Here is a 23604-nt window from a genome sequence, read left to right on the forward strand (position 1 = left end):
TCAATCCCCAGCAAGAGGCCGCCAGCTCCACGACGTTAGGCCGCAGTGCGGATGAAGATACAATACGAAAAAAGTCCCTTCTCCGTCGAGGAAAGAGATCAAAAAAGTTTCCTGCATCCACCCCCGCCACGCCCCCGGCATCCCCCACATAATACAAAATGCAAGGTACACGAAAACATACATTTAACAACAGACTGAAAACAGCAAAGAAGAACAAGATGAGACAGACCGTTGGCAGCAGCAGCTATTGTTCAGCGCCACTTGCTGACATATAATTACGTATAGCCTTTCCACTGACTGAATAACATGTAACAAAAAAGCTTTATACTGTACCTCGGTATATGTAACAATAATAAACTAACCTAATCTAAATGCTTAACTGCTGTTAAGATTGTACGCAGGTAACAAAAGTGAAAGTTTTGTATGTTATTGTCAATTATCAGTAAAGAGTGTTAATCCTGGCTAAATTGGAGCAGCCATGGTAATAAAATTGAGTAAAGGCTTGTGTGCTGTTAGACCATTTTGGTCAAGTTAAATGTGCCTTTGCAGAACTGAGACAAGCTGCTGAATGGTGCCAGTTTGTCTGTGACCTAGATAAGAGCTGCAGAGAAAGAATGGGAGTTCTGCAGTGTCTTACAATAAGGTGTGAAATGCATGGAGCTGTGTCAATGCAAACCAGATATACATAGTGTAAATAATGTTGCAAAACCTTATTTGGATAGTTGTTGATTGGTTGAAATGATAAGCTTTGTCTGGGTTGTCAGAATCCCAGGGCACATGAACAGCACCTCATATTCCGTTTGGGGACCCTACACCCCCGGGGCATGAACATCGAATTCTCCCAATTCTGTTAGTCCTTGCTGTCTCCTCCCCTTCCTCAGCTCCCCTGCTGTCTCCTCCCACCCTCCAGCCTTCTGGCTACTCCTCCTTTTCCCTTTCTTGTCCCCACCCACCCCCACCCCCGATCAGTCTGAAGAAGGGTTTCGGCCCGAAACGTTGCCTATTTCCTTCGCTCCATAGATGCTGCTGCACCCGCTGAGTTTCTCCAGCTTTTCTGTGTAACCTGTTGCATAATTCATCTGTGTTAACTTCCATCTCGAAGCCTTGCCAGATACGATGTATTAGTTACTGTGTTATTGGGTTAGGGAACTGTCTATCATGTACTGTGTCAATCGATATGTGTTATTGGACTGTATAGAGACCACCACCATGTGGTTCGGCCCCTCAAGGTTCGGGGACCTATAAAATGTAGCTCCCACGAGGTCCGATGTCGATCTGCTGGAAGAACGCTTGGGACTGCGTGACCTTTTGGAATGTCTCTGCTTGCACGAGGCTAGAAGGGTTTGGGCAATCAGATACAAGGATCAAACCCGCGGTGGTTAGGTATAGTATAGGGGAATTTGTGTTGCGTTATCCAAAATAAAGTTTTGTTATTCAAGTGCTTGATTCAGTATTTTATTGACTGAAACTAGACTGGGGGGGAGCTTAGAATGAGCTAGTTATAAGAGCTCAGGAAAGGAAGTTTGCCGTGGATTTTAGAAGACAAAATTCCCATTGGTCAGACCTCACATTAACTGGCACTCGCTGTTAAAACAGAACTGAAGTTGTTGGATCACAAGCTCATGTTCATAAGTGATAGGAGCAGAATTAGGCCATTCGGCCCATCAAATCAAATCCGCCAATCAATCAGGACAGATCCATCTCCCCCTCCTAACCCCATTCTCCTGCCTTCTTCCCATAACTCCTGCCATCCGTACTAATCAAGAATCTATCTATCTCGGCCTTAAAAACATCCATTGACTTGGTCTCCACAGCCTTCTATGGCAATTAATTCCACAGATTCAACACCCTATGACTAAAGAAATTCCTTCCTAAAAGAGTGTCCTTTAATTCGGAGGCTGTGACCTCTGGTCCTGGATTTCCCCACTAGTGGAAACATCTTCTCCATATTTACACCTCTCCAATAGTAAACCACAACCTCAATAACCAAGAAGCCTAAAGAAGGTCCCACCCCAAAATGTCACCTATCCATTTTCTCCAGGGATGTTGCCTGACCTGCTGAGTTATTCCAGCTTTTTGTGTCTATGCCAGGTATAAACCAGCACCTGCAATTCCTTTTTATTACAAGAAGCAAAAAGGGTTTATGACATGTGTTTTAAAAGCTGCCCTCCAAGTCCAACACCAGGCCTGATTTGAAAATGTATTGTCAAATCTTCATTGTTGCTGTTTAAATCCTGGAACATCTTTCTCAACAACACTGTGAGACACCTACAGCAAAACGTGCCACCTCACAACAACCTTCCGAGGGTCAATCAGGGAAGAGCGATAAATGTTTGCTTTGCTTCAATTTCCAAATCATGAAAAATGAATAATTAAAATCTAAGCCAGAACGAGATCGATTAATCAACTAAAGAAAACACAGAGTGCTGGAGTAACTCAGCGCGTCAGGCATCATCTCTGGAGGACGTGGATGGGTAATGTTTTCGATCGGGACCCTTCATCTGTCAGACCTGAAATGTCAACAGCTCCAAGGGCGCACAGTGGTGCAGTGGCAGAGTTGCTGTCTTGCTGCACCAGAGACCAAGGTTCAATCCTAACCATGGGTTCTGTCTGTAGTGAGTTTGTACGTTCTCCCTGTGACCATATGAGTCTTCTCTGGGTGCTCCGCTTTCCTCCTATATTACAAAGACGTGCTGGTTTGTAGGTTTATTGGCTTCCGTAAAAATTGTAAATAGTCCCTAGTTTGTTGGACAGACCTAGTGTACGGGTGATCGCTGGTCGGCGTGGACACAGTGGGCTAAAGGGCCTGGTTCCATGTTGTGTCTCCAAAATTAAACTAAAACGTTGCTTTTTTTTTTGTAAACCAGCATCTGCAGTTCCTTGTGTCTCTACTTATTATAATTGGTCTTTTGAGGAAATGAGCCCAAGTTCTTGTGAAATGTATTTGCGATGAGAGGTCTGAATACCTTGGGCCTAACAAGATCCATTACATATCGCTTACTTTTTGTTCTCTTTGCAAATATGAATTTTGTAATTGACCACATGATAACCACAAAAATAAATCAGATGTTTTGAATATTGCTGGTGGTTTTGTCTTCATGCACTGTTTTTTGTTTGTTTTATGTATATGTATCTATATGTATACACGTATTTGGACATATACAAATATGTATGTGAACATATATGTGTGTGTGTGGTATGTATACATTATTATATTAGATAATAAATGTGAAAAAGTTCATATAAATAAACTTTATATATATACTAGACCAAGCGCAGACCCGTTGGGTCTGCTCCCCCAATGGTGTGATCCCCCAACCCAATATTCCACCATGCACCCGTCTCCTCCATTGGAACTGAGCCCGTTCCCAAATGTAAGATTACAGCCCTCCCCTGCCTGCTGCGGCAGTGAAAAGTTCAGTGTTCCTCTCTTGCAACTTTGTTTCGAAGTGTGTTGGAAGCTGACATGTAAATGGAGAAGCCTGTTTATTTTTGAAATACATGGGGGTGGGTGGGGGGGGGGGGGAAGAAGGATTTGATTAAAAACATGTACTTCAACACGACAAAATTAAATGAGGAGCGGATACTTAGAAAGAAAAGCAAAATCTCTACCGAAATGGAAAATATCTCGGAGATTGAGCGTCTGGATTGGGCGTGGCAATGAATCAAAGGAAGAAATGCAGCCGGCAGCCGTACATGCAAATGAATCCATTCCGATTGGACATCTGCGAGCATCGGCCATTCCGATTGGACATCTGCGAGTATCGGGCACGAATCGAAAGGCAGGAAGGGATCCGTACTGCAGGCGGACGGACGGATTTGAGTTTTATATATATAGATAGATAGATAGATAGATAGATAGATAGATAGATAGATATATAGATAGATAGATAGATAGATAGATAGTACACACACACACATATATATATCAACTATACTATATTTATATAATATTTATGTACACATGTACACATCGATTGTTTCTTGCAATAAAACACCCACTGAAATGTCAACCACTGGTCTCTGCTGAGTTAGCTCATCTCATCTCGTGCAATAATGAGACAGGAAACAGACTTTCAGTCCTCAGGGCCATGGAAGAGGAAAGTAAATACTTTACAATCTGCTAATTTCTTTCTGTCACATGAGACCAGAGTCAGCCACAAGTATTATCTTGCTTGAATTGTAGCCATTTAGTTTACTTTACTTCATAGATATAGTGCGGAAACAGGCCCTTTTGCCCACCAGGTCCGTGCCGACCAGCGATCCCCGCACACTAACACTATCCCACACACACTGGGGACAATTTACATTTACACCAAGCCAATTAGCCTACAAACCTCAGAAAACAAAGATCTTGGAGAAAACCCACGCGGAAGAATGTATAAACTCCGTACATACAGCATCCATGGTCAAGATGGAACCCAGTTCTCTGGCGCCGTAAGGCAGCAACTCTGATGCTGCACCACTGTGCCGGCCAAAGACTAACATATTTCTCCTTTCATATTTTCTTCTGAAAGTGCAGAAATCTTTGGTTCTTGCCTCAATCAAGGACACAGTTATACTTCCACATACGTTGACAGTTTCTTACCAGTTGCACATGAACAAATAACGATTTAAATTTTGAGCAACGTCGAGCAAAAGTTCACAACTTGGCTCCAGAACTTTCAAAACAAAATGCCTTTTTCAAATCCCTGGCCTATGTGATAATAACTCAGTGTTCATACGTTATCTGATTGGCGTGCTTATGTTTAGTTTAGTTTAGTTTAGAGAAACAGTGCAGAAACAGGCTCTTCGGCCCACCGAGTCCACGCCGACCAGTGATCACCCCGTACACTAGCACTATCCTACACTCAAGGGACAATTTACAATTTTGCTGAAGCCAATTAACCTACAAACCTCTACGTCCTTCGAGTGTGGGAGGAAACCGAAGCACCCGGAGAAAATCCACGTGGTCACAGGGAGAATGTACAAAATCCGTACGGACAGCACCTGTAGACAGGATCGAACCTGGGTCTCCGGCACTACAAAGCAGCAACTCTACCATTGTGCACCATACTTCATAAGTGATAGGAGCAGAATTAGGCCATTTGACCCACTAATTCTATGCCACCATTCAATCTTAGCTGATCTATCATCTCCTCTTCGTAAAAACATGATCATTTTCTGTTGCTTTTAGGTTTGTGCCTGAATCCCCACGCTGGCTTTTGCACAAAGGACGGATACAGGAGGCTGAAGCAATAATCCAACACATTGCAAGGAAAAATGGCATCACTCCTCCACCTGTACTCTTCAATGATCTTGAGGTATCGATACATAATATTGCTTTAATTTTCTATTTGGTCATTGAGTACATTAATGCCTGTTTACTTGAATGAATGAATGAATGAATAACCTTTAATAATCCTTTACAGGAAATTACAGTGCCACAACAGCTTCAAGACAGACATAACACCACACATTTCAACAGATATCTTCAATACATAATAAGTTAAACATTTTGTGCATTATAAAACCTTATAGCAGCTGGTATACAAGACTTCCTATGTCTCTCCGTTTTGCACATTGGTGCACTCAGTCTCTGACTGAAGATGCTGCACTTGATCACCTTCAGGGCGTGGAGTGGGTGAGTGGGGTTGGTCATTATTGAGCCTAGTTTTTTCAGAGTTCTGGCCTCTGCCACCTGCTTGACCGTTAGTTGCTCTGCCCCAACCACTGAGCCGGCCTTCCTGATCAGCTTATCCAGTCTGTTTTTGTCCGCTATTCGGGCGCCTTCTCCCCAACAGGCCACAGCAAAAAACAGAGCACTGGCCACCACTGAATGGTAGACACTGCACAGTAGGGGTTGACAGATATTAAATGACTTTAGCCTCCTTAAAAAAATACAGTCTACTTTGTCCCTTCCTGTACACCGCCTCCATATGACTCTTCCAGTCCAGCTCACTGTCAAGCTGCACACCAAGGTACCTGTGGTTGGCGACCACCTCCACCTCAGTGCCCCTGATGGTGATTGGTGTTGGTTGAATCCTCCTCCTCCCCCTCCTGAAATCCACAACTATCTCCTTCGTTTTTTTGGTGTTGAGATGGAGATTATTGTGTGCACTCCACTCCACAAAGTTGTTAATTGTGTCTCTATACTCCTCCTCATTGCCCCCTTTGATGATACAACAGCTGTGTCATCTGAAAATTTCTGCAAAAAGCAGCTGTTGGTGTTATATTGACAATCCGCTGTGTAGATGGTAAACAGGAATGGAGCCAGCACAGTTCCTTGTGGAGCCCCTGTGCTGCTCATGATGGTGCTTGAGACATTGTTCTGTAGGCGCACATACTGTGGTCTGAGGAAAAGGTAATCCAAACACCACAGTACCATTAATGGATCCACCTTCATCTTCTCCATCTTCTCCCCTAGCAGTCGAGGCTGAATTGTGTTAAAAGCGCTAGAGAAGTCAAAGAATGTAATTCTTACAGATGCATCAGGGATGTCCAGATGTGTGTACGCCCTCTGCAGCATGTAAATAAGGGCATCATCGACACTGATGTTGGGCTGATATGCAAACTGTAAAGGATCTTGTTATGGTATTTGGTGACTGAGTGAATATTAAGGGTCAATCAATTTCTAAAATCTGGTTAAGTTTTGCTCTAAACATTTAACTTTAACCCAAACTTAATCTTAACTTGTAGTTTTATTTTGTGGAGTTGGTTCGAAACAAGCTGGGTGTTAGTGGCAGATACACAGTTACATACCAGTAGCTGCACGTAAGAATTTCAGTGTTCTATCTGGGACACATGACAATAAAACACGCTTGACTTGTTAATTAGATGGCTCACGAGAAGAACGGAGATTTATTCAGATCGAAGATAGACGCAAAGTGTTGGAGTAAGATACGAAATGCTTGGGTAATTCAGCGGGTCAGGCAGCATCTATGCAGCGAAGGGTCGGCAATTCTTTCTCTCCATAGATGCTGCCTCACCCGCTGAGTTACTCCAGCATTTTGTGTATACCTTCGATTTTACCAGCATCTGCAGTTCTTTCTTAAACAAGTGTTGGAGTAACTCAGTGGGTCAGGTAGCGTCTCTGGAGAAAAAGGATGGGTGACGTTTTGGGTCGATACCCTTCTTCAGACTGAAGGTAGGGGTGGGGGGAACTGGAGGAAGGCAAAGGTCGGAACAAATCAGGGCTTGCAATAGATGACCAAGGAAAGGTGGAACCCACAGTTGCCCATTGTTGGCTGGGGAACAGATGATAATGAAGGGATACAAGGTTAAGAACAGTGGAACTAGTAGGGCAACTGACGGGGAGGAAATGTGTAAGAAGGAACTGCAGATGCTGGTTTAAACCGAAGATAGACACAAAAAGCTGGAGTAAGTCACCAGGACAGGCAGACTTACAGGCAGAGAAGGAATGGGTGATGTTCCAAAACGGAGTCTGAGGAAGACACAAAAAGCTGGAGTATTCACCAGGACAGGCAGCATCTCTGGAGAGAAGGAATAGGTGACGTTTCGGGTCGAGACCCTTCTTTGTTGAAGAAGGGTCTTGACCCGAAACGATCTAAAGAAAGGTCTCGACCCAGAACGTCACCCATTCCTTCTCTCCAGACATGCAGCCTGTCCCGCTGAGTTACTCCAGCTTTTTGCGTCAATCTTGTGGGGGTGGGAAAGAGGATATGCAGGGAGTTACTTGTAATTAGAGAAATCTACTTTCAAACCGCTGGGTTGTAAGCTGCCCAAGCGAAATATGAGGTACTGTTCCTCCAATTTGCATGCGGAGGATCCCCAGGGCAGTAAGGTCAGTGTGGGAATGGGAAGGGGAGTTAAAATGTTGATTCAGGTCTTTGGATTTTGCTGCAAATATCAATACGGGAAACATTCGCTTATGAGGCATTTTATAGTCCAGTTTAACAAAGTCTACAAAAATGCTTAAGGTTCACGGAGAATGGGGTGGGATGGAGGGTTGGTTGGGGGAATGTCTCTGATAGGGGAAAACCAGGGTGACCATGGGGGTAAGCTGTAAGTAAGGTCATTTGGTCAATGAGTGAATGGGAGCAGTTGGAGAGCGAGAACATGAACAAAATTATGTAGGAGCTGCAAGATGCGATTTGATGCAAAGTTGCGAATAGTGAAAGGCTTGGATAGAGTGGATGTGGAGAAGATGTTTCCACCAGTGGGAGAGTCTAGGACCAGAGGGCACAGCCTCAGAATTAAAGGATGTTCCTTTAGGAAGATGATGAGGAATTTCTTTAGTCAGAGAGTGGTGAATCTGTGCAATTCATTGCCACATAAGCCTGTGGGGGCCAAGTCAATGGATATTTTTAAGGCTGGGATAGATTGATTTACTATTTGTACAGGTATCAGGGGTTGTGGGGAGAAGGCAGGAGAATGGGGCAAGGAGGAAGAGATAAATCAGCCATGATTGAATGGCGGAGTAGACATGATGGGCCGAATGGCCTAATTCTGCTATTATCACTTATGAACTTATGAAGATGCAGAACAGATTCAGCTGGGCATGGCTTCCACTTCCCAGGGAACATAGAAGAGGGAAATCTCCACAGCAGAAGACAAAGTGTTGGGGGGATATAGCGGACCTGGACACAGCTGTGGGAGAAAATGGACAGACTTGTCACCTCTATCCAACTTTGACCTGATCGTTCAATGAGCATGGACCTAAATGAAGAGATTCCTTTGTTGGTGCTTAGGTACATTTGATTACACATTGCTTGTGTAGCTATCACTGGTATCAGCATGCTCCCGATACCATAGTTAGGATCACACACCACATACCTTTTAAATCAAAACTCAATAACCTTGCTGCCTCACAGTGCCAGAGATGTAAGTTCGATCCTGACCAAGGGTGCTTGTCTGTACGGAGATGGTACGATCTCCCCGTGACCTTCGTGGGTTTCCCCCAGGATCCCCGGTTTCCTCCCACACTCCAAAGTAGTGCAGGTTTGTAGGTTAATTGGCTTAGGTCAAATTGTAAATTGTCCCCTGGTGTGTGTAGGATAGTGTTCGTGTGCGGGGATCACTCATCTTCACGGACTCTGTGGACCAAAGTGCCCATTTCCGCGCAGTATCTCTAAAATAAACAAAATTTAATTCTTACATAATTTCCTTTAAATGATGAAATTCACAACATGACGTCATGTAAAGATAATGTTTCGTCTCCTTATAACCCATGATAGCAGTGTTTTTATCAGCTGAGTCAGGATCAGAAGTGGACACAAAGTGCTGCAGTAACTTAAGCGGGCCAGGCAGCATCTCTGGAGAACAGGCTGAGGTGGCGATTCCGGTCGGGATACTTCTTTAGGTTGATTGGAGCAGCGGGAATAAAGTTGAAAGAGTGTGTGGGGGGGGGGGGGGGGGTGGGGAGGCTGGCAAGTCATAGGTGGATACAGGTGAGGGGATTGGGAGATTCAAAGGCAGGTGGTTGGACAATGGTCGGCGATGAAAAGACAGCAAGTGTGAGATAGGGATAGAAGAGGCACGAAGTGAAGCCAGAGGAAGGAATACAGATGGAAGGGGATGGGGATGGGGATGGGGGGGGGGAAAGGGATAAATGAGTGCACATCCAGGTGGGGCATTGGGAAGTGAGGGGCAAAGGGATGATAGGAGAGGGATTATATGTGTAGGTTGGTTACCTAAAGTTAGAGCATTCAATGTGCATACCAAAGATAGACACAAAATGCTGGAGTAACTCAGCGGGTCTGGAGCGGCATCATTTCTGGAGAAAAGTCTGAAGAAGGGTTCCAACCCAAAACATCACCTATTCCTTTTCTCCAAAGATGATACCTGGCCTGCTGAGTTACTCCAGCATTTTGTGCTACAGGTGCACAACCTTTTATCCGGTGTTCCGGAAACCGAAAAACTCCGAAAACCGGCCATTTTTTCCAGGATGTCGTCTGCGCACCAAAGCTCGCGTTTGGCGCCAAACTTGACCCGAAACGACCCACGGTCAACCCAGGTCTGTACTACTGTAGCGTCTGCCTCCCCGAAGACCGGGAGACGCTTAAACATCTGTAAATCATTGCTTAAATGTTAGTCAGTTAGTTTGGAGGGCTTTTATGTGAAGGGGGGGTTGAAGGGGTAAACTTTAATTCTTAGTCCCCTACCTGGTCGGAGAGGCGGGGAGCGGTCAGTGCCTTACCGGGTCGCCGTGCAGTAAGCTCCGCAGCGCTGTGGCCGGTGGGGCTGCGGGCGGCGCCGGTTGTAGCTCCGACCCCGGCAACTCTACCCCTGGCTGCGAGGTGCTCCAAATCCAGCGCGGCCCGCGGCCGGACGCCCCAGCTCCGCGAATGTTGGGAGTCGGCGGCGTCGCAGCGCTGGGATACCAGCGGGGAGCGGGCAATGCCTTACCGGGTCGCCGTGCGGCAAGCTCCGGAGCGCTGTGGCCACCGACACACAACATCGCGGAGCGTCGCTGGATTTGGAGCCGCGCAGCCAGGGGTAGAGTTGCCGGGGTCGGAGCTCCAACCGGCGCCGCCCGCGGCCGGACGGAGCCCCCAGCTCCGCGAGGTTGCGAGTCGCCGACCAGGTAGGGGACTAAGAATTAAAGTTTCCCCCTTCACCCCTACTCCACCACCACCACCACATAAAATCCCTCCAAACTAACTGACTAACATTTATGCAATGATTCTCCTGGTCTCCGGTGAGGAGGCAGCTGCTCCAGACTTTTCAAGCCGCCCGCGCTACCTACCTAAACTACGCTAAAAATCTTCCATTCGGAAATCCAAAAATGTCCGAAATCCGACAAGTGTCTGGTCCCAAGGCTTTCGGATAAAGGGTTGTGCACCTGTATCTTCAGTATAAATCGTCATGGTGGCACAGCGGTAGAGTTGCTGTCAGAGTTGCTTCAATCCTGACCACATAGAAACATAGCAAATAGGTGCAGTAGGCCATTCGGCCCTTCGAGCCTGCACCTGCACTATGGGTGCTGTCTGTATAGAGTTTGTATGTTCTCCCCGTGACCTGCATGGGATTTCCCCAGGAGCTCCGGTTTCCTCCCACAATCCAAGGACGTATAATTTTGGAGGTTAATTAGCTTTGGTGTTAATGTAAATTGTCCCTAGTGTGAGTAGGATAGTGTAAGTGGGTGGGGATCTCTGGTAGGGGCGGACTCGGTGGGCTGAAGGGCCTGTTTCCGCACTGTATCTCTAAACCAAACTAAACTAAACTAAATCTGCAGTTCCTTCCTACACTCAATGTTCATACCGTTGTTTTGTAAGCTGCCCAAGCGGAACATAAGAATCGGAAATAATGTGATGTGGTCTGAAAAGCAATCTTCATTGGGGGTTGCAGTCGCAGCTTGAACTATGTCCTGGCATACCATCATTAAACTGGAAGTTTTACACCACTTACATTGTAAACCACTGTTTGCAGTCCAAGTTTAGCGTGCAGGTTAATGAATAAACAAAGTGAATCACACAGACCATTTATTCCGCAGCACAGCTGCAAAATAACGTTTGGTTTGGATTAATATGTATACTAATTCTGCAATTACATTATTAACTGTAATTGGGTATAATGCAGACGGAATACAACAGAATGTGAAGTAGTTGAAACCTCACTGTACAAGTCACTTGTAATTCAGAGCTGATCCTGAGACCAGAATCAGGATCCATTCAGAACTTATTGTGAATGTAAATGAGCCACAAGAGAGTTATACCACAAGCAAAATTGTGAGATCAACAATAAATGATGACTACCGAATAATGAAAGGCATGGATAGAATGGATGGGGAGAGGGTGTCTCCACTAGTGGGAGAGTCTAGGTTCAGAGGCCATTGCCTCAGAATAAAAGGACATACATTTAGAAAGGAGATGAGGAGGAATTCCTTTAGTCAGAGGGTGGTGATTCAGTGGAGTTCATTTCCACAGAAGGCTGTGGAGGCCAAGTCAATGAATATTTTTAATGACGAGCTAGATAAATTAATGATTAGTATTGGTGTCAGGGGTTATGGAGAGAAGGCAGGAGAATGAGGTTAGGAGGGAGAGAAAGATCAGCTATGATTGAATGGTGGAGTAGACTTGATGGGCCGAAGGTTCTAATTCTGCTCCTATCACTTATGAACTTGCCCACACCAACCAACATGCCCCATCTACGATGATCCCACCTGCCTTCGTTTGACCCTTGTCACTCTAAACCTGTCCTATTCATGTAGCTGTCCAAATGTTTCATAAACGTTGTGATAGTACCTGCCTCAACGACCTGCTCTGGCAGCTCATTCCATGCACCCATCACCCTTTGTGTGAAATGGTTACCCCTCGGGTTCAAATTAAATATTTCCCTCCTTGCCTTTAATCTATGACCTCTGGTTTTAAAGAGTGGAAACAAATTACTCCGATCTTTGTATATTCTACCATTTGATTCTTGGAGATTCTTTCTTCTCACGCTCCCATCAGGCAGAAGATACCGATGTTTGAAAGCGCGCACCACCAGACTCAAGAACAACTTCTTCCCTCTGTGATCAGGCTTCTGAACATAAGCACTGAACAAAGCACTGTTTTAAGTTCAAAGATAGACACAAAATGCTGGAGTAACCCAGCGGGACATCTCTGGAGCGAAGGAATGGGTGACGTTTCGTGTCAAGACCTTTCTTCAGACTGGAGTCAGGGGAAAGGGAAATGAGAGATATAATCACACCAGCTTCTCGTTCTCACCTAGCAAACAGCTAACAATGGCCTGTTTCCTTTATCATCGTTACCTTTTTGCATATTTTCATTCATTTGTTCTATATTTCTCTACATCACTGTCTATATCTCTCGTGTCCCGAAACGTCACCCATTCCTTCTCTCCAGAGATGCTGCCTGATATGCTGAGTTACTCCAGCATTTTGTTTCTACCTGTTCCATAAGCTATTGGACTTTGTCTCTGGAACTGATGCACTGATGCTGAGAACTATATTTTGTACTCTGTATCTTTCCCTTTGCTCGACCTATGGTACTTGAGTTTGGCTTGATAGTATTTATGTGCAGTATTATCTGATTTGATTGGATAGCATGCAAAACAAAACTTTTTACTCTAGCTCAGTACAAGTGGAAATAATCAATCTAAACCTATCTCAGAAGAACGAATGTGTAGGAAGAAACGGCAGATGCTGGTTGGAACCGAAGATAGTCACAAAAAACTGTAGTAACTCAGCGGGATGGGTAACTTCTCTGGAGGGAACAAATGGGTGACGTTTCAGTCGAGACCCTTCTTCAGACTGGTTAAGGATAAGGGAAACGAGAGATATAGGCGATGATGTAGAGAGATAAAGAACAGTGAATGAAAGATATGCAAAAAAGTAACAATAAAAAGGAAACAGGCTATTTTAGCAGTTTGTTGGGTGAAAACGAGAAGCTAGTGATACGGGTGGGGGTGGGATAGAGAGAGAGCGAATGCTGCGATACCTGAAATTCGAGCAATCAAATTCATACCACTGGGCTGTAAGCTGCCCAAGCGAATTATGAGATGCTGTTCCCTCAATTTGCGTTTAGCCTCACTCCGATAATGGAGAAGAATTTTACTTTGGAGTCATGTGAGTGACTATGTGAAGACCCCGCCAGTACGCATGCGTGTCATATCGTCTATCGCATTGCGTTACGACTGGCAGGGTGTACGTGATTCTCCTGCCAGCAACAGACCTGAGGTAAGTTTTTTAAAAACTTTTCAGGCTTAAATCTTCTTGCAGGAACCTCTACTTAGAGGTCCTGCTAAAAGTCCGGGGCAAAGTCGGGACGGAGGGGAGACCGCCAGTCACGAACTTCAGGGAACCTCGGTCACGGGGAATCCAGCCCACGGACCTAGGCGCTCGGAAGACTGCGGGTAGCGAGCGATGGTGAATTCACCTTTGAACCACTGGCAGTAGAACCAGTGGCTTCATATTGGTGGACATCCGCTCGGGAGACCGTGGAATACGGGGAGCGGATGCCGGTGGATTCGCCTTTGAGCCGCTGGCGGTAGAACCAGCAGCTTCATATTGGTGGACAACCGCTCCGGAGACCATGGAATACGGGGAGCGGGCAGCGGTGGATGCACCTTCGAGCCGCTGGCATTGGAGCCAGCGGCTTCATATTAGTGATGGGGGCACCTAGAGAACGCTCCGCAGATTGCGGGATGCGAGGAGCGGACGGCGGTAAGTCGCCTACTGAGCCGTCCGCAGTAATACCCGCGGCTTCATATATACCTCCCCTTCTCTCCGAAGCAGGATATACCCGCCCCCTCCTCCCCTTCCCCTGACTTTGTAAATCGCGGCTATCCCTTTTATAGGGACCGCGGGGATATCCCGGCTGCAGTTACTGCGGGGATACCCAGATATGTCGGGGGGGGGATTTCACACAGCTGCTTTGAAGATTGACACGCATGCGTACTGGCGGGGTCTTCACGTAATCCCTCAACGTTACTCCTTATAAAATAAAGATCAAACTTCAAACTGGTAAGTTCTCGTTTAATCTTACTATTAATATTGTTTGGCATTGAGAGTGGCACAGTGGTCCAGATGGTAGAACCGCTGCCTCACAGCACCAGAGACCCGGGTTCAATCCTGACCTTGGGTACTGCCTGTGTGGAGTTTGCACATTCTCCCTGTGACTGTGCGTGTTTCCTCCGAATGCCTCAATTTCCTCCCAAAGTGTGGGTTTGTATGTTAATAGGCTGATGTAAACATTGCTTCTGATGTGTAGGGAGTGAATGAGAAAGTGGGATAAGATAGAATTAGTTCAATAGTTCATTCTTGTCACATGTACTGAGGCACAGTGAAATTATTTACTGTATTTATAGTTCAGTAAAGTATTACTTAACATAAACACAATCTTAGATTAAGTACAACGTGTATACAAATAGTCTATTCAGTCAATATGCAAGAGTCGCCAGGTTTTGGCCCCATTTTCAGAGTGAAGCTGGCCATAAAAGGCCCATTGTCGTAAAAACATGGAAAAATAGGTGCAGGAATCGGCCATTCGGCCCTTCAAGATAGCACCACCATTCAATATGATCATAGCTGATCATCCAAAAACAGTACCTTGTTCCTGCTTTTTCCCCATATTCCTTGACTCTGTAGCCCTAAGTTCCGCCATCTCGGGAATTAACCTGGACTCCCTCAATAGCAATAATGTACCTTCCTTAAATTATGAAACCAAAATTGCACCCAACACTCCGAGTGCGGTCTCACCAGGGCCCTGGCGATGTTGCAGGATCGGCCTGGTGAAGTGAGGTTGTAGGCAATCTCCACCATTCTGTGCCACTGCAGGCCGCGAAAGGTCCGCGCAAATGGTCCCTTGGAGCAGCTCCCAATGGTCGCCTTGGACTCAGTGAGTCAATGGTATTGTTTCCATACTGTACTTCTAAACATCTATCTATATTACTAAAAGTCTGTTCTTGACCGGTTTTGGCCATCTGTGCCTAAAATGACAGAGATATTAATGTTTTTACATGTCTGTTGGTTCTGTCTGTTGGTTCTAAAGCTTGCAAAAAAAAATGTCTATTGGTTCTAAAACTTGCAAAAAGTGTCTCTATTGGTTCTAAAGCTTGCAAAAAATGTCTATTGGTTCTAAAGCTTGCAAAAAATGTCTATTGGTTCTAAAGCTTGCAAAACGTGTCTCTATTGGTTCTAAAGCTTGCAAAAAGTGTCTCTATTGGTTCTAAAGCTTGCAAAAAGTGTCTCTATTGGTTCTAAAGCTTGCAAAAAGTGTCTATTGGTTCTAAAGCTTGCAAAAAATGTCTATTGGTTCTAAAGCTTGCAAAAAATGTCTATGGTTCTAAAGCTTGCAAAAAAATGTCTATAGGTTCTAAAGCTTGCAAAAAATATGTCTATTGGTTCTAAAGCTAGCAAAAAAATGTCTATTGGTTCTAAAGCTTGCAAAAAAATGTTTACTGGTTTTAAAATGATTCATACTAGCGCTCCAGAAAGCCTCCCCCCCCCCCCCCCTCCCCTCCCCCGGTTATTTACTGCAAATTGGCATTCTGAAAAGCTTACTGCAAAAAAATGATTGGTTGCTTTCTTGAAAAGGCACTACTTACTGCAAATGGTGGCTTGGGTGCGCTTGAAGTTAAAAGGCACTACTACTGCAAATGGGGGGGGGGGGGGGGGGCGTGGATACATTGGCCTGAAGTTGAAAGGCACTACTTACTGCAAATTGTGGCTTGAAGTTGAAAGGCACTACTTACTGCAAATGGTGGCATGAAGTTGAAAGACACTACTTACTGCAAATGGTGGCTTGGGAGCTTTGGTTGAAGTTGAAAGGCGCTACTTACTGCAAATGGTGGCTTGGGCTTTGGTTTGAAGTTGAAAGGCACTATTACTGCAAATGGTGAAGTTGAAAGGCACTGGTTGCACATAGTGGGTTGGCCTGAAGTTGAAAGGCACTACTTACTGCAAATGGGGGTTTGGGTGCATTGGCCTGAAGTTGAAAGGCACTACTTACTGCAAATTGTGGCTTGAAGTTGAAAGGCACTACTTACTGCAAATGGTGGCTTGGGTGCTTTGGCTTGAAGTTGAAAGACACCACTTACTGCAAATGGTGGCTGGGTGTGGCTTGAAGTTGAAAGACACTACTTACTGTAAATATGGCTTGGGTGCTGTGGCTTGAAGTTGAAAGGCACTACGTACTGCAAATGGTGGCTTTGTGGCTTGAAGTTGAAAGGCACTACTTACTGCAAATGGTGGCTTGGGTGCTTTGGTTTGAAGTTGAAAGGCACTACTTACTGCAAATGGTGGCATGAAGTTGAAAAACACTACTTACTGCAAATGGTGGCTTGGGTGTTTTGGCTTGAAGTTGAAAGCACTACTTACTGCAAATGGTGGCTTGGGTGCTTTGGTTTGAAGTTGAAAGGCACTATTACTGCAAATGGTGGCTTGGTTGCTTTGGCTTGAAGTTGAAAGGCACTACTTACTGCAAATGGTGGCTTGGGTGCTTTGGCTTGAAGTTGAAAGACACCACTTACTGCAAATGGTGGCATGAAGTTGAAATCACTACTTACTGCAAATGGTGGCTTGGTTGCTTTGGCTTGACGTTGAAAGGCACTACTTACTGCAAATGGTGGCTTGTGCTTTGGCTTGAAGTTGAAAGGCACTTACTTACTGCAAATGGTGGCTTGGGAGCTTTGACTTGAAGTTGAAAGGCACCACTTACTGCAAATGGTGGCTTGGGAGCTTTGAAGTTGAAAGGCACTACTTACTGCAAATTATGGCTTGGGTGCTTTGGCTTGACGTTAAAAGGCACTACTGTAAATGCACTTCCTGTTTGCACTGTATATTGATTTTAGATAAAACACTACCAATTACGGCTGTGATTTTTGGCCATTTTACTCAGTCCCCCTCCGCTGAGCAGATGCAGTGTTATTAGTTTTTTTTTTAAATGTTGAGAATCTCTCTCCCTTCAATCACTCCATGAAAGCCACACTTTTTCCGGTGGTGGGGGGGGGGGGGGGGGGGGGGGGGGAGGGGTTCTAAAACCCGGAAATGTGGGTGTAGCTCAGTCTCTGCAAGATGGAGGAGGGAGAGGTCATGACTCGCTGTCTTTAGTGGCTTTGCACCCTACTTCAAATGGTATGAAACTGTACTTGAATTTGGTGGCCTTGTACCCTGCTAGAAGTGGTAAGAAACTGCACTTGAATTTGGTGGCCTTATACTATGCTTGAAATAGAATTTCAAGGATTAGCCGTGAGTCAACTACCAGCCCACCAGCCGTGAGTGAGTGAGTTGCCAGCACAACAGGCTTGATTGACTGAGACGCCAGCCCAAGAATCCATTTAGCGCACAATTTGCATACTAGCCTTCTGGAAACCAGTCCCTTCAGCGCACAACACCCATACTAGCGCTCCAGAAAGCCCCGCCCCCCCCAACTGGCTACCAATATTAGAATTGGTGGAGAGGTGGAATATTGCGTTGGATGACCAGCCCTCCTGTGTGATGCTGGGACCCAACGGGTCCCACAGTCTAGTTTATTACTAAAACTCTCATCTTGACCACTTCCTGTCTGCGTTGTAATTAAATTTGCACAAAAACGATCCCCCTTGGCTCTATGATTTTTCGCCCCTTACTCACCATTCTCCTCTGCTACAAGTCAAATAAGTTTTGTTCTGATTGGTGAAATAGTACAAAAGTTATAAAGGCTTTGAAGGTTCCCCCTCCCCCACACCACCACACCCCCCCCTCCCCCACCCCCCCCCTACCTCACCCCCCCTCCCCCCCACATATATCCATCCCACACCCCCCTCACCCACAACCCTCTCCACCACACACCCCCATAACCCGCCTCCCCACACACACCCCCTTCCCCACACCCCCCTCCCTCCCCCCCCCCCCCCCCACACATCCCCCTTCCTCCCCCCCCCCCCCCCCCCCCTCCCCTGGGTCCCACTTAGTTAACATGTTAACATTAACACTGAATCTCATTTCCTTTCAGCTGGAAGAGATGAAGGCTAAAAGTGTAATATCTCATACAATAATACACTTGGTGAAAACCAGTAATATCCGAGCTATCACAATTATAAACTTCCTTGTGTGGTGAGTATGAAAGAGGAGAGGCTTTTTTTTAATTTGATCAAGTAAATTGGGACTTTCTATCTTATCTTTAAAGAATGTAGCATTAAAAGCTCAGTTAGCACCCAGAAAGTATGATTATGTATGCAAAAAAGCACTGCTTTCAGTTCTCAAATTAAAATAACTTACCTTTAGAAAGGAGATAAGGAGGAATTTCTTTAGTCAGAATGTGGTGATTCTGTGGAATTCATTGCCTCAGACGGCTTTGGATACTTTTAAGGCAAAGATTGACAGATACTTGATTAGTACGGGTATGAAGGGATATGGGGAGAAGGCAGAAGAATGGGGTTGAGAGGGAAAGATAGATCAGCCATGGTGGATTAGACTCTTGTGTATTGTAATGTTGTAGGATGATTCTATCAATTGAGTACTACGGCCTATCTTTGAGCACACCAAACCTCAACGGCAATGCCTATTTGAACTGCTTCTTCTCTGCTGCCATTGAAGTTCCAGCCTACACAGCTGCCTGGCTCCTTCTCCAGAGACTTGGCCGCAGGTTCAGCCTTTCAGGAGCACTTTTTCTTGGAGGCGGTGTTCTTTTCTTCATCCAGCTTGTACCATCAGGTAAGTTATTATACCGCATCTATAATTATCATTTCAGACAGCATGCCTTTTATGTAATACTAGACCAAGTGCAGACCCGTTGGGTCTGCTCCCCCAACGCAAGGTTCCACCATCCACCCATTTCCTCCAACGCAATATTGCACCACTCACGCATAGCCCCCCACAGCGCAGGCGCGACTCATTTCTCCTCATCCCCCAGCACTCCTTCCTCCTCCTCTTCACCCTCTTCAATCCCTAGAGAGGGAGGGGAGGTGGGGAGGATGGGGTGGTAGAGAGGGAGGGGTGGTAGAGAGGGAGGGTGGATAGAGAGGGAGGGCGGGTAGAGAGGGAGGGGGGCAGAGAGGGAGGAGGGTAGAGAGGAAGGGGGGAAATAGGAAGGGGGTAGAGAGGGTGGGGAGGGGAGTAGAGAGGGGAGGTAGAGGGATGGGGAGAGGTGTAGAGAGGTAGAGGGGCTAGTATCTTTGCTCCAAAGACGTACGAGTTTGTAGGTTAATTGGCTTGGTAAAATTGTAAATTATGCGTGGTGTGTGTGATAGTGCAAGTATGCGGGAATCGCTGGTCGGCACGGACTCCGTGGGCCAAAGGGCCTGTTTCCGCGCCATGTCTCTCAACTATAAACTAAACTAAACTAAATAGTTTTGTCTACCTTCAACATTTCACAAAGCATCTCTGGCAAAGCTGATGCAGGACATGCACATACTCCAAACAAAAACAATAGGTGTCTATTGATTATCGAAGCTGTTTCTTGTGGATCTGTGTATCCTTGAACAAGTTTATCTTTGCACATACTTTTATTAGATCTTTCAGCGCTTACCACAACACTGGTCATGGTCGGAAAATTTGTTATTACTTCTGCCTTCTCCATTGTGTATGTCTATACTGCGGAGCTCTACCCAACTGTGGTCAGAAACATGGGCGTTGGAGTGAGCACCATGGCCTCCAGAACCGGCAGCATCATCTCTCCATATTTTGTTTACCTCGGTAAGATAACAGAGTTAAATTTTACTACATTTGGAAAGTTGCAGGCTTTGTCAATAAACATGGCACAATAGTCTATAGCGTGACATATAGATTACATTGAATATTCTCCCTTATAGTTTAGTTTTGTTTACTTCAGTTTACTTTAGTTTAGTATAGTTTATTGTCATGTGTACTGAGGTACAGTGAAACGCTTTGCAGTCACGTGCTATCCAGTCAGCAAAAAGTCTTTTCATCCTTACGTGCTGTGTACATGGACTTCAGTAAGGTGTTTGACAAGGTTCCGCATGGTAGGCTGTTCTGGAAGGTTAGATCGCATGGGATCCAATGAGAAATAGCTGAAAGGATAGCAAATTGGCTCCATGGAAGGAAGCAGAGGGTGATGGTGGAAAGTTGCTTCTCAGACTGGAGGCCTGTTACAAGTGGCATGCCTCAGGGTTCAGTGCTGGGCCCGTTACTGTTTGTCATCTACATCAATGATTTGGATGAGAACATACAGGGCAAGATTAACAAGTTTGCTGATGATACAAAAGTTAGTGGTTTTGCAGATACTGAAGATGGTTGTGAAAGATTGCAGCAGGATCTGGATCTGGATCGATTGGCCAGGTGGGTGGAGGAATGGTTGATGGTATTTAATACAGAAAAGTTTGAGCTGTTGCATTTTGGGATGTCGAACAAGGGCAGGACCGACACTAAATGGTCGGGCCCCTGGGTAGTGTTGTAGAGCAGAGGGATCTAGGAGTACAGGTGCATGGTTCCTTGAAGGTCAAGTCGCAGGGAGATAAGGTGGTAAACAGGCTTTTGGCACTTTGGCCTTCATCAGTCAGAGTGTTGAGTATAGACGTTGAGTGGTCATGTTGCAGTTGCATAAGACGTTGGTGAGACTGCATTTAGAATATTGTGTTCAGTTCTGGGCACCATGTTATAGGAAAGATATTGTCCAGCTTGAAAGGGCTCAGGAAAGATCTACGAGGATGTTGCCAGGACTAGAGGGTGTGAGCTATAGGGAGAGGTTGAGTAGGCTGGGTCTCTATTCCTTGGAGCGCAGGAGGATGAAGGGAGATCATAGAGGTTTACAAAATCATGAGAGGAATTGATCAGGTAGATGCACAGAGTCTTCTGCCCAGAGTAGGGGAATCGATGACCAGAGGACATAGGTTCAAGGAGAAGGGGAAAAGATTTAATAGGAATCCGAGGGGTAGCTTTTTCACACAAAGGGTGGTGGGTGCATGGAACAAGCTGCCAGAGGAGGTAGTTGAGGCTGGGACTATACCATCGTTTAAGAAACAATTTGACAGGTACATGGATGGGACAGGTTTGGAGGGATATGAACCAAGTGCAGGCAAGTGGGACTAGTGTAGCTGGGACATTGTTGGCCGATGTGGGTGAGTTGGGCCGAAGGGCCTGTTTCCGCACTGTATCACTTTGACTCTATACAATCAAGCCGCACAGATACAAGATGAAGGGGATGTAGGATAGAGCTAGTATAGAGGGTGATCACTGGTCATTGGGCACTCAGTGGGCCGAAGGGCCTGTTTCCGTAAAGGCTATCCATGCCTTTCGCTATTTGATACGTTTGAATGAGGTCCCCCCTCACCCTTCTAAACTCCAGCAAGGCCCAGTGTCGTCAAACACTCATCATACGTCAACTCACTCATTCCTGGGATCATTCATGGAAACCTCCTCTGGACCCTCTCCAGCGCCGGCACATCCTTCCTCAGAAAGGTATGGTGGGGAGTCTGCATGTGTGCCGTTCCCTCCCCTCCCTCCTACAAAGCCTTTATCTTCTTGATGATAGAAGTTGTGTGTCTAATAACATCTACTTGCAACGTTACAAACTTTGTGGTGTCTATCTTCACAGGAGCATATAATGAACTTCTGCCCTTCATTTTAATGGGAGGTTTAACAATCCTGTCAGCAGTTCTAGTCTTGTTTCTGCCTGAAACAATCAATAATTCTCTTCTGGAAACCATTGACCAGATGCAGGACATCAAGTGGTAAGTATGTTGTTCCTTTTCCTATCGTTTCCATATGTTCCTCTTTTCTGGGGACCGTTCTATTGTTTTCAACATATTCCAAATATTTATATGTGGACAAAAAAATAGTTTTTATGGACAGGTTCTACGATTGTAAACTTGGTTGGATATGTAATTTGAGAACTGTGGGCAGAATAAACCACCAACACTAGACACATTATCAAGCTAATCCATGTTCATGTGCATGCATACTCCAGCGGTCTTAGTTTAGATATACAGCATGGAAACAGGCCCTTCAGCCCACCTTGTCCATGCTGACCATCATTCATCCATTCACACTAGTTCCATGTTATCCCACTTTCTCATCTACTCCCTACACATGAGTGGCACCGTACAGATACCAATGAACCTGCAAACCCGCATGTCTTTGAGATGTGAAAGGAAATCAGAGCACCCGGTGGAAACTCACGCAGTCACAGGGAAAACGTGCAAACTCTACACAGGCAGCACTCGAGGTCAGGGTCGAAATCTAGGTTTCTGGCGCAATGAGGTAGCAACTGTACAGCTGTGCCACTACGCCACCCTTAACCTACTTTATTTCAGTATGACGAAGGGTCCCAACCCTGGAATGCTACCTGTTCCTTTTCTCCAGCGATGCTGCCTGACCAGCTGAGTTACTCCAGCATTTTGCATCCTTCCTTTCTTTCAGTTAAGTCTTTCAGTCCCTCACTTTATTTCAGTCTTTATTTCTATTTTGTTTTCTCTCGTATATATTTTGTTGGAATAAACTGTGCTAATTTGCCGTGGTAATGAGTGACGAATTTGAACTAACTGAATGTGGATGCTCTAAGTTTGAAGTACAAGCAAAATGAGAAATTACTGTGCAGGCCAGGCAGCATCAGTGGAAAGCAAAAGAGTAATGTTTCAAATTGAAGATCCTTTGTCAAAATTGGAAAAGTGGGGAAAGAATTTATTTTTAACTTGCAGAGAGGGTGGGGGATGGGCAAGGAAGATAACTAATAAGGAGAATTGTCGAGTGTCTCAAATTATTAAAAAAATTAAGTTCAAAAGCAGAATTAGGCAATTTGGTCCATCAAGTCTACTCCATCATTAAATCATGGCTGATCTGTCTCTCCCTCTCAAACCCATTCTCCTGCCTTCTCCCCATAACCCCTGACACCCTTCAACAATCTGTCAATCACCTGCTTAAAAATATCCATTGACGTGACCTCCAACGCCTTCAGTGGCAATGAATTCCACAGATTCACCACCCTCTGACGAGAAATTCCTCCTGAAATTCTTTCTAATTGGGCGTCCATTTATTCTGAGGCTATGACCTCTGGTCCTAGACTGCCCCACTAGTGGAAACTTTCTCTCCACATCCACTCTATCCAGGCAGTTCACTGTTCGATAAGTTTCATTGCGTTCCAGGTCATCCTTTTAACTGCGAGTACAAGCCCCGTGCCGTCAAATGTCAGTTTCTTTTGCGTTTTTTTTTTCTTTTTCGATGGTGACAAGCCTTCGATGAGAAAGTGGGATAACATGTAACTAGTGTGAATTTAAAGCCACCAC

At 45.4% G+C, this 23604-nt stretch overlaps 1 protein-coding gene across 1 annotated transcript in view; it reads left to right on the top strand.

Annotated features, from left to right (window-relative positions):
- Positions 1-23604, top strand: part of LOC129701827 (organic cation/carnitine transporter 2-like) — a 66315-nt gene that overhangs the window by 37476 nt on the left and 5235 nt on the right. Inside the window, exons 5-9 of the mRNA XM_055643297.1 lie at positions 5177-5303; positions 18378-18478; positions 18864-19078; positions 19877-20059; positions 21918-22053. Of these exons, the coding sequence (XP_055499272.1) occupies positions 5177-5303; positions 18378-18478; positions 18864-19078; positions 19877-20059; positions 21918-22053 (762 nt within the window). The remainder of the gene's footprint in view (positions 1-5176; positions 5304-18377; positions 18479-18863; positions 19079-19876; positions 20060-21917; positions 22054-23604) is intronic.

Source organism: Leucoraja erinacea, chromosome 11 (genome assembly GCF_028641065.1).
Source record: "Leucoraja erinacea ecotype New England chromosome 11, Leri_hhj_1, whole genome shotgun sequence".
NCBI classification, from domain to species: domain Eukaryota; kingdom Metazoa; phylum Chordata; class Chondrichthyes; order Rajiformes; family Rajidae; genus Leucoraja; species Leucoraja erinaceus.